At 35.1% G+C, this 12417-nt stretch overlaps 1 protein-coding gene across 1 annotated transcript; it reads left to right on the top strand.

The window, feature by feature from the left end:
- Positions 1 to 465: 465 nt before the first annotated feature.
- On the top strand, positions 466 to 3039 carry LOC128204627 (uncharacterized). Its single transcript, XM_052906029.1, has 4 exons — positions 466 to 769; positions 1161 to 1292; positions 2114 to 2223; positions 2818 to 3039. The coding sequence occupies exons 1-4, from the start codon at positions 466 to 468 to the stop codon at positions 3037 to 3039; spliced, it is 768 nt and encodes a 255-aa protein (XP_052761989.1).
- Positions 3040 to 12417: the final 9378 nt, after the last annotated feature.

Raw genomic sequence — 12417 nt, forward strand, 5'->3', positions numbered from 1 at the left:
GAGCTTCTTAGATTTTCATTTCATAACATCAACTTTTGGACAAAATGTTAGGGAAGGTTTCGATATAATATAAAATATTATTCAGAACAGATCATTGGGCCAGTTGTTGGCACAATCGCTAAACATATAGCGATGACGATTATCGCTAATTTGATGCGTTTCGCTTAATATTTCGCTAAGGCACTCGCTAAATTATTAAAGGGTTGTTGGTACATATAGCGATAACGATATCACTATATTATGGCATGTTTAACGAAATAAAATAGCGGTGCATAAGGGCTTCGCTAAACAAACATAGCGAATAACAAAATGGCTGCCGTTGTTGCTGCATTAAACAGAGAACGAAAAGAAAAAGATTTCAGGGCGCACAACCACTTAGTTTCACAGAAGGTGAACTCAGGGAGAGGTACCGGTATGGGATTTATTGGGTGAAGACATTTGCAGAACAACCTCCAGGAATGCAGTATGTCTGTTGAGGAACAAGTATGTATAACACTGCGATACCTTGCATCCTGTGCATTTATGCAAGTCGTAGACGATACTTTTGGACGGGACAAGGCAACTGTGTGCCGTGTCATACATTGCGGGGCTGACCTCATCGCGAGCAAGTCAGAAATGTTAATTCGATTGCCTGACCAAGCTGAACAGGATCGGACGAAAGCGGCGTTCAGGGATGTGGCTGGATTTCCATGTGTCATCGGACTCATTGATGGAACCCATGTAAGAGTGATAAAACCCAGTAAAGAGCAGGAGAGGGGATTTATCAACCGTAAGGGGTTTCCCTTGATCAATGTGATGCGGTTTGTGATGAAAAAGGTACTGTTAGTTTGTAAAAAAAAATATCACAATAGTTGTTACTTTTGTAGAACTTATATATTTAAGTTTTTTTCAAAATGTGACATTTGATTTCTCAGGTACTGATTGAAAAACTCATGATTTCCTGTCCTGTATACTCAAAATGTAAATAGCTTACTGGTAACTTCTATGCATTTTTGGTGCTAAATTGGGAATCGATTGCCAAGTCGATTAAAACCTATTGTTCAATTTGCATTTTGTAAGCGGAATAAGTTTTTTTATAATAATGCATACGTCAAGTTTGATGAGCAACTACAGAACTGATACAAATGTGTATTTAAATGAAACCTACTGATTTATTTCAGGGAAGTTTATGTCCATCAATGCCATCTTGCCAGGGTCTGCTCATGACAGGTTTGTATTAAAGTCATCTGCCTTGGGGGTACACCTGGAGACACAGCATCGCGGCCTTGAAGATTGTATCCTTCTCGGAGATAGTGGGTGTGTATTCAATTTACGTCGGTTCAAAGAACATACTTTATTCGTTTGCATTTAGGAAGTGCATACAACACAAAGGTTAAAATTTTACAGTGTACCACTGAAACACTTTTATAGGCAAACAAAGTACAGTTTTATATGGAAGGACACCTTCATTGGTATACATAGCGTCAACGTTTGTAGACGCATTGCAATGCCTGTACAGTCAGCATAAGAACACCGCCATTAAATTTAATATTATTGACGAAGTCAAGTTTTAATCCTTTGTGTAATTTCTTTTATCTGCGTTGATTCTTTCTCGCATTATGTTATCAGTGGCGTAGCTATACATATATGCTTTGTAGGCCTGGGCCTACACTTTTTTTGAAAAATGACAAAATTTAAATAAACCAAAACTGCAATAAAAAAACTAATAGCAACTCAAACACTTCAAACAACTCAAAAGTCTGTTTTATTGCATGTAACCATGTATGGCTTGCTTTCATTGTTTTCATTGCATATATAAAAGTGTGGATATAAGATGGATGTAATTGTGCCTTTTTCTCATGGAATGCTCCGAAATTGCATCATTTTGTTTCTTATTTTGAAAAAAATGTTTTATTTGTGTGCGTGGAGGGGGTCTTATCCTCAAACTCACCTAGAACCATCGGACCTACAAATTTCTTCAGGTCTATCTACGCCACTGGATCATATACTATGTCCGGTTGCGTAAATACTCAGGGAAAATACTCAGTTTTGCAGAGTTTGGAAAAGACGTATTTCACACCTCTGAATTATTTTGCAGGTATGCATGTGTCATATATCTTTTGACGCCATTCAGGACAGCGGACACAGATAGAAAAGCTGTCTATAACAGAGCACACTGCCGAACCCGTGTCATTGTGGAATCAACATTCGGGAGATGGAAAAGGCGCTTCGGCATACTACTTGGCGAGGTTTTTTGTTTTCATTTTTTTATACTTTTGTGAACAAAAGACAAATAACTGAAATCGTATATAATGATATACCTCTATATTGAGGTCTATTAGCAGTAATGTCATAACCAAATGATGTATTAGTATAATAATTAAACTGATGATGATGATGATGATGATGATGATGATGATGATGATGATGATGATGATGATGATGATGATGATGATGATGGTGGTGGTGTTGAGAATGATGAAGACATCGACGACAGCTACGACAGCGACCACGGCGACAACGATGATATCTCAGGTGGCTACTTATTTTGAAATACAGAAAATATGCACTTGAGTCTGAAGTATATATTTCAATATAACAGAGGTTGGAGTCCCTTATTTGTCACTTTGACAGCTTTTTATCGTTATTTACTATATGCGTTTTGTTTTAAAATACAGTGAGCTCCAAACCGACCTTGTGAATCTAGTGACACCCAAAACAGCTTTTTATTAGTAGTTTTTAAGAAACTGCTTACAAATTTATATTCTGAGTGCTCGAACCGCATGAAATTATAATACGCAATGTGTGCAATATCTTGATGTATGTTTGTATTCTCAGGTACAACTAGTCCCTGAAAAGGCATCAAAGATTATAATGGCATGCGCTATTCTGCACATCATCGCGTTTATTCTTTGGGAACCTGAGGTAGAAGGAGATGGAGTTGGGCTGGATGGAAATGTTGGACAACAGTTTATTGGACGGACGAGAGACTGGCTTTCTCACCAGAGAATATATTGGGCAACAATACTTTTAAATGTTGGAAATATGAGAGATTATTAAGAGTTATAATACTTACCTCACTCATCACTGAGGATTTGCAGGAAACTGCTGGCTTCATTTTGTTCCAAGTTTTTGGTAACCCTCTCAAAAAAGCGTCGCTTTGCTTTTGATGTTGCAATCCCTTCTAGAATGAGTTGCTTTTGCAGTTTCACTTTTTCTGTTTGTTCTTTGAAATAGTTAAGTTGTGCATCTTGGAGCTCTTCAGAAATAGACCTGCAAAGTATATAACATATCTTTATACCAAATTGTTTTATCACTTTCATGTCACTTGAGCACAATGTGTTATTATTAATAATTATTGGGTGAATGATCTTCGTAGTCGTCCGTCCGTCCGTCAACATTTCCCGGCTAACAAGTTATCCTCTCTAACCCCTTGGTCAGATAGATAGCAAGTATATGTTTACCATGTGTTCAGGGATTTCTTTTAAATATCAACAATACAATTCACTCGGCAGTGCGATGAATATTAAACAATAGATCGAAAATATATTTTATAAACGTTTAATACCAATAACATAAGTAGAATTTAAATTGTAATCTCATACATATAGCAACTACGATAAGAACCCACTTTCGCTTCTTGGAAGATTGGCTAGAGCTGCATTGCTTCTTGGATACTTGTTCACTGTCCTGAAATATATATGTTTTTATGCATCGAGTCGCTTAAGGTAAATGAATAAATATGACAAAATCAATAACAACATAAAACCTCGGCTTTTGACGTTATCAACCGAATGGCTTATTTAAACTTTACAACACTTATTTAATTAAAACCCTCACTGGCTTCCATTCATATTGAATAAAATAAGTCACCTTAATGCTTACTATGTTCATGCAAGTATTGGCACTGCTACAGCCAGGAACGATAAAAGGGGTCCTTGGCATCTAGTGTTTTTTTTTTTCAACCAGTACCTGGAATTGTTGAAGTGTTCATTATTATTCATTTAATTAGTTACTGTTATAAATACATTATCTTTTTAAAAACTCGTAGAAGTTGGGACAATGCGAGATTGAATTGAAATGGTGATAATAAAGTTCAATAACAGTTGGTTTCAATGTGTGCGAGCCTGATTGTGATAGCAGCTAAAAGGTTTTAAAAAATAGCAAGTATTCTTAAGATGTATATACCCGTATAAGCTGACTGTTCTTATTCAAGAACATTCTTTAAATAGTTTTAATCCATTACCGACATGATATTGTTTTACTATTTTTGGGGTTGGGAAGGGGTATGTGGGGTGTTATGATCTTGTTACCCATAAGGGGGAAAGTCCAAATTTTTATTAAAACAAGTCTATTCATTTGTTACTTTTGATTTGACATCATCAACCTCATCGGATGACCCAGAGCTGATGTTATTAACATTCAGCAGTTCACTCTTCGTCGGGGCTGGTCCTGAAAAATGACATAATGTTACACCGTTTATTACGAGAGACGTTTTGACTACTATTGCATTATCAAGGAAATTCGACCCATAGACGTTTCAACCCATGGATAAATAAGTATTTCAACCAAGACATTATTTCCTTATAGAGAATGCATTGAACCCCTCCATTGCAGTGAATCCATTTCCACTAGCGGATCCATGGTGGTGGTGGTGTTGAAGGTCACCCCGGCGCCCAGGCCCAGCCCCTTAAAATGGTATAAATATACCTTTATATTCAATGAAGAAGTTGTTAAAATTATATTGGAGGAGTACCCCGGCCTTATCCCATTTACCAACACTTTGAATAATTAAACAAAGTTAATGCAGTTCTCAACAAGGAGAGCAATTCAGTTACATCTAAGTGATTGGTGCCGACGGGAATATAAGTCAAGTTTGCCAATATATGAAGCAATCTCTTTCCATAGTTGTTTAATTTTAGCTTTGCATACATTTTTTCCGATGTAATGGGTGTTGGTTCCACAATTGATTAAACACACCTGATCGACATTTTTAATTGCCCTTTAATTGTTTCATTTCCTGACCTGATATTAATTTCGAAGGTGTCAATAATGAATGGGTTGAATGACTCATTGGTAATGGGGCTGAATGGTTTACGTTTATAAGGGGTTAAAATGACAGAGGATTTAAATTATTTATCGCACCAGGGTTGGTGTATCGAGGGTTGCAACGTCTACGGGTTGAAACAACCTAACATTGTAGTTAACTCCCCTGGAAAAAATGGCGCATTTGAAACTGAACAACGCAAACTTTTCATTGTTTCAATTGATTCAAGTTGGATTGTGATATACGTGGCGAGTGTTCTGAAATAGGGTAAGTGGTGTAAACATGTATAGCATTTTTAACTTATATATATTATGAAAATGACCCAAACAAACTTGAATAACCGTTACATGTATCTATTATCTATTTATAGTAACAATAATTTAGTTCAGAATTCCATTTTACAGCAATTCTTGCAGACGATCTACCTCATTCTCTTAGTTTTTACTAAGATGTGAAACGACTTATAACTGCTTAACTCAAGACATAAAGTTCATCATTCATTACTTGGCTTACCCAAGCAGATCTTAGTTTCGTATCCACCGGTTATCCCACAGAAGGAAAGGTCATCTGAGCACAAGTCCACCAACCTCTGATGCAGAGCTTCTTCTTTCTTTTCCTTCAAAGACGGTCCTTCTCCTCCTCCTGTCCCTTTTATGTGGGCTTTTCTCAAGGCATCCTAAATCTTCCCATTCCTTTGTAGGTTGTCCCATTATTTTATATATTAATTTCAGTTCTTCTACAAACACCTAACACAGACAGCTACTCCGCCATTTTGTCCAATATCATTCCTTTTACTTCCGGGCTTGTTTTACTTGACCGTAGCTTGTCTTTGTTCTCTTCATACAGAGCCAACAACAAATCAATCTCCCCAAGTGTAAAATTCACGCTTTTTACCTTCTTTTTACTCTCAATCTGCAGGCTTACATCTGCAGACGTCTTCTTTGATGAACAGGAAGTAACCAGTGAAACCACAACCCAACAGTAAGTAATGTCAATTTAGCGATTTCGCTATATATTTTACGATTTCGTTATGTAGCGATGATCGCTCAATTGACACTAACAACTGAAAATTTAGCGACTCATCAGGTAACGGTAAGTCAGATATTTAGCGAGCGTTAAAATAGCGAATCGTCAAAATTTAGCGATTGTACCAACAACTGGGGCATTATTGAACAAAATAGTCACGAACCTAATTTCTGAATTTCAAGTCTTACTCAAACAATTGGGCATTTCTGTTCTTTGAAACTAGGCGCATTGTTTCAATTGATTCAAGTTGGAATGTGATATACGTGGCGAGTGTTCTGAAATAGGGTAAGTGATGTAAACATGTAAAGCATTTTTAACTAATATATATTATGAAAATGACCCAAACAAACTTGAATAACCGTTACATGTATATATTATCTATTAATAGTAACAATAATTTAGTTCAGAATTCCAGTTTTACAGCAATTCTTGCAGACGATCTACCGCATTCTCTTTTGTACATATGAAACTACGTATAACTGCTTAACTCAAGATATAAAGTTCATCATTCATTACTTGGCTTACCCAAGCAGGTCTTAGTAGATAAATTTACAGCTAAAAACGACTTGGTGGTGTCAATGAAATGTGTTGGCTATAATAGAAAATTATCTGAACACCAAACCTTTCATTATATTGCATAATAAATAGATAAAACATACCACTGAGGGACCGGATATTAACATGTTTATCTGGCAGGTCTTTATCCGGTCATTTGAAGGAAACATAGTAGGATAAACAAACATAAAATAGTTGTCTTCTGTTAACAAATTCAATATTCAAGCAATGTTCATGATTATGTGGCTGTACCATTTTATTATGACGCTGTTTTTTTCAGGACTGCCGACCCGTGTTTTATACAAGTCCTCTCTCAAATTTGAATTGCGGACCAACTGCTGATATTGATATTTATGCACAAAATTATAAGATTTGTCTTAAATTTACGCTTACACCAAATTTACCAGAGCAACTTGTTTTAGAATTAATCTCAAAAGTTGACAGTAAGGGGAAACGCTTCCCGGTCAATTTCAATTCACCCTTGGCGTATGCCTGGAGACAGCCGCATAATGTAGTATATCAGTCTATTAACGGAAGAGTAACTTACTTGATTTACAATTTATCACTTATTTGGAAGTCTTAGACCACACTAACGCGTTATTGAAAAGAAATGACAGATTTATATTGATGATCAAAAAGTAACAGTTTTACAATCGTTTAGTAGTTTATGCGCATTCACACAACATTCTACGACGTCCTCTTTCGATGACTCTACGTACTATTTGCCTGTTGACATTGACAAATATAACGAAACCGGAGGAATCTATATTAAAACAACACTCAGGAGGCCTTAATAACCAACTCTATACGTTTATTGATTTTGGAGAACAAGTCAACGATAAACATGACCATGTCAAGCTTTCGAAATCCGCCTTTTGTGAACAAATTGGAGTTTTGTCTAAAGAAGTCTATATGTTTCAAAACAGTTATGTCTTATTTGTAAATTCATCTGGTCTTATATTGTTCTCAGAACAATTTTTTACATATACAAATACCCTTACTCCATATCCATTATATAGAGTTTGTTTGGAAGACAGTGATATAGTAAACACACGTATACCCAATACGGCTTCGTCTATTATTACATACGGTAACTACTTCTTCTTGGTCTATATTGCTGCTATTGGGATCTAAGATCGATGTTGTTTTGGGGATTCGTTGATTTAGAGAACGGACTAAACAGTAAATGATGTCTAGGACGCATGACCATGAGTTTGTCTTCTGTGCATTATAAAAAATAAGCATTAAATAAAAAAAAAACACTTAGAAAAGGAAAGGAGCAAAACATAAATCGTTTTCATGGTTGATCATCTACAGCGGCTGTACACTTAAAATACAAAACAACAACATTGCGGCCTACTTATCCACTGAAATTTGAATAACCCGCTGTCATCAAGCAACTTTTAAGTATGGTCTGAGGTAAAGTCGAGTGTTGACATAGTTGATTAATCTACACAAATATAAATTGGTGCTGAAAAGTGACAAAAAGTATTGTATTTATCTAATGTGTATTTATAAAATAAAGACATTGTCCATAACTATATTGTTGTTCATGTCAGCAATCGTTCTACTCAGCTAGAACGCATTTTTCTGTGTAGTGTAATGGTGGAGACGCATAGGTTTTTTTTAATACAGCAACGTCAAAGTTAAACGTTTTGGCTGTATAATGGACCTACAAAGCTGCAATAAATACTCTGGTTCGACACGTACTTTATGGCATATTAATCAGTTTCGGTGACATTGAAAGTTATCCTTCTAGGTACATCAGGGCTAAAACAAGTAAGGTATCTGGCACGAGAACTACGGATGATCAACAGGATGACGAGAACGGTTCCCCGATACACCCCTCACCCAAACAAGAATCCCCCCGGAATGACACTTTACAAATTCGTATATGTATCTGCAACACCTAGAACATATTCGATGCTTCGTGAACCTCAAACCATAATCAGACGATGTCACAAATTACTAAAAAAATAGGTATTAGGTATTAACCAAATTCAATAGAGCTATTCAAAACACAATGAAGGATCATAAACCTAGGTACTTGATGAGAAGTATAAGGAAACACAATGTAAAAGTAGAATTAGGCGATTGGATTGTTTTGCTTAAAACATTTTACTTATCATAGGAATACACTACTACTGTTAAAGCGATGTCATTATAAAACCTGGTCAAATTAATTTTAAAGCACCTATTTTAACATTAACATACAATATCCCGAGACAAATCATTCAGAATATTTAATAGCAAAAACAACAATGGCAGGCTATCAAATTTGCCCTAGAAACTATGCCTAAAACATTGTTACCAAGTCGAGTAAAGATCGGCTTAAAAATACTGAGAAAGCATGAAATGCAAAGTAGGTCAAATTCTGACAATTCAAGGGACGTTATTGTAATGAATAGTGCGATCGTTCTTAGTTGGGAAAGAATGCTTTTACCAATCAACGCCGTCTCGATGTTTGGAGTAAGAGAATTGTATATGGTCAAGTATTTTCCGAAGTCAATGCTTTGCCAGAAATAATAAAGTATTCGAGCTTGTTAGTCTGCAAGGGAGTTAACCTATGCAAACCAAATGAATATAGAATATGGCGATCACGCAATCCGACGTTTTTCCCGTCGTACATGATGAATAACAGCCGTTTAAGTCGCAGAGTGAGGATTTTATATAAAAGATATAGTTATCTTGTTGTTGTTTTTAAAGCTTTCAATAGAATTGCACTCATCTATTTTATTGTTAGAAATGCACATACGCAGGTTTTCAATCAGAATAAATTCTGAATCTTGAAACACTCCGATGATTGACAAACGACACACCAATGCAACATTAAAGTAACTAACAAACGGAGAATATACATACCTTCTTTTATTACCGTTCAACAATGCACATTTTTTTAGTTTATCATATAAATATTTTCATCAGGCTTTGAAAGGTATAAATGCAACAAATGTTCTACTTCTGTATTACTGAAGCTAAAACATTTAAGTAAAAATAACAGCTTGACCATTATTCACACAGACATAGAAACCAATTTCAAGTAGTAATAATATTCTCTAAATTTGCAAATTTAAATTGTGCAAATGACATGTTTCTTTTTAATCATGAACCTTTTGTTTTGTTGCATTGACCGTGGCAGCTTGACCATTGCTGTTTTTTGGCAGTTTAGCAAATCAGCTTACTGATAACATAAGTAACTTTTCTACTCAACAAATCAGCGGCGTTAACATTTGTACTGCCTTGGTAGGCTAATAGGGGGTATTAGCGTACATCGCGGCCTAATTCTTGACAGTACTTGCATAAATCTTGCCTACTGCTGTATATTATCTATTTTAGATCCGGAAGGGCCACAACTCTGTTAAAGAGGACAATCGTTTTATTCAAATTGAAAAGAAGTAATACCAAGCTAACTTTTGTTACCTTGAATATTTCACATTCGTTGTCTTCAAAATACATAGCGTCTGATTCTCTGTCACAATACAATATGAATAATAATAGATGAAAAAACACGTTTGGTACGCATTGCTTCCCATCACGCACGGTGTCATTCCATGACGGTTAAGTTGCGATTCTAGTTTGATCTGCTACGACAAGTCAATAGACCCGACGATAAATGATCTACAACTGCTATCAATAACTCTGCCAGGATACCCCTTACGTTTGTACGATTTGCTTCTAAAGTAGAGTACATATATATAAAACTACGAAAGACCCAGAAAACTTATACTATTGCAAACTCTATATTTATGTTCGTTTTTTTCGATGACAATGGGGTAATCCGCGCAAACAACGTCAGTTATCGTTGTTTAGTTGTTAAATGGTGTGTATTGTCTAGTTTGAATAGCCAAAACAATTGTCGTAGTATGTTTTTAAATAGTGCTTAATAGCAAAATGTGAATTGTTCATTTTAAAATTGTGTTCTATCATAATGAATAATATATATTGCTTCACCCATTGACTTATTGACTTTAGTTAAAGGAATTGTTGTTTCCGAGTAGATTTAAAACTTGTGTAAATCTATCAACAATTAAATTGGCGTTCTCATTATAGACGTATTGAAACTTGGTTGAATGTGGAACTGTATCTTCTATTAAAAATGACATTAAAACACTTCATTAATATTCAAAGTGTTTACATTAATTATTATGATTGAAAAAATAATAAATTTTAGACTCCATGAATTGTTAGTTAAAAAAAAATGTACGTACACAATATTTATTAAATTGGTACTCTACTTAACGCCTTCTTTACACTTTGGAATCAAACTATTCTGAAACACAAATAACTTTTAAGGTATACCAACTGTTATTTAATCCTTATAGCTAAAGGGAAATAATAATGCTTTATAATATATACATATGCTTGTATGTATTAATTCCTGTGACACAACTGTTCATGTCTTTGTTATTATATTGATCTAATAGATATATAGTATATATCATCTGGAAAAGCTGTGGCTTAGGACCTCTTCGAAAACCACATATCTAGAAAAGCTGAGGCTAAGGAGTACTTCGAAAAAACCACACATCTCGACGAGCTGAGGCTTAGAACTACATCGAAAACCACACATATCGAAGAGCTGAAGCTTAAGTAAACATAAAAACACACAAAACACTAAGATAAAATCATCACTTTTCTCACGAAAGATGTTGTCAAACTAGATTGATCTTTATCCGCTTAAATTACCAGCCAACGCAGTTTTTCCGCACCACTCTTGAATGCCAACGATGTGCCCGTCAACCTGTTTGGTAGCCGTACATAGTAAAGTAATAACATTTCAGTTTTTATTAACTGCATAAAATGCCAGAAAAGGCTCCTTATATTCATCTTAATGCACCATTTGCAACTGGTATAAAATAAATTATATTTCGGTGAAAATGAAATAACTTATATAATGCCCCTTTCACAACGTTTTACCACATTAATTAATGGTTAAAAGAAATTATTGTAGTTAAACCAATCGTTTATAATTCAAATTATAAAAACAAATAGAAAATACTAATCTGTCATTGAAAGGTGTACATTGGCACGCCCAGTAGCCAATAAATAAAAATTATTTCTCAGTCCATATAACTCCTGTTAGCGGTTAACCAACAATTTATTAAAGTATTGCTAAATGTACTTTGTGTCTATTTCGCATGGTGTATGCTGGTCTATATCCTTATTTAAATAGGGTGACGTTGGTGCCCAAGCTTGTCCAGGAAGTTCAAATTGTGTTTATTTTACTCTGTACAACAGAGCCACATTCATTAGAGCCACAATCGAATACTGAGCTTGTCATACATCGTGTTTAAAATACAACGAAATAGGACGAATGCTATACTTCAGCACGTTACAATTTAAAATGCTTAAGATCGGTAATGGGTTGTTTTTTGTCAATTTTTGTATTAGTAATAGCTGTCTTTAAATCTAAAATAGTCGTTGACGATGAAAGCAAATAAAATGGGTCGAACCAGTCAAGCGTGCATATATATTACACATATGAATATCATATTACTATAGGCGGACAGCCATCCATCACTGAACAGTTACATGTGCGAGTATTTCATAACAGTGTGAATAAACAGTGACATTTGTATTCCATATCATCGTGTTTCTTTCAATCAACTGTTAAATGTACGAGTTTATCATGACAGTATGGGTGAACGGATATTGTAAAGTGCTTTTATAAAAACAATATACTGATTGAGTTTGTAAATCCGAACAGTTTTGACAGTTTTTTAACAATATCTTTGCGAGTTTTGGTTCAAGTAACTTCAAACTTGGCATAAATAATGTTTGGTTCAAACCTCAGCATCTGCTGAAGTACA

Source organism: Mya arenaria, chromosome 10, assembly GCF_026914265.1.
Source record: "Mya arenaria isolate MELC-2E11 chromosome 10, ASM2691426v1".
Taxonomy (NCBI): Eukaryota; Metazoa; Mollusca; class Bivalvia; order Myida; family Myidae; genus Mya; species Mya arenaria.

Excerpts from the sequence above, each read along its gene's own strand:
- LOC128204627 (XM_052906029.1), top strand. The coding sequence starts at position 466 with ATGTCTGTTGAGGAACAAGTATGTATAACACTGCGATACCTTGCATCC. Across the intron at positions 770-1,160 it reads GGAGAGGGGATTTATCAACC|GGAAGTTTATGTCCATCAAT; the intron begins GTAAGGGGTTTC and ends GATTTATTTCAG. Across the intron at positions 2,224-2,817 it reads GCGCTTCGGCATACTACTTG|GTACAACTAGTCCCTGAAAA; the intron begins GCGAGGTTTTTT and ends TTGTATTCTCAG.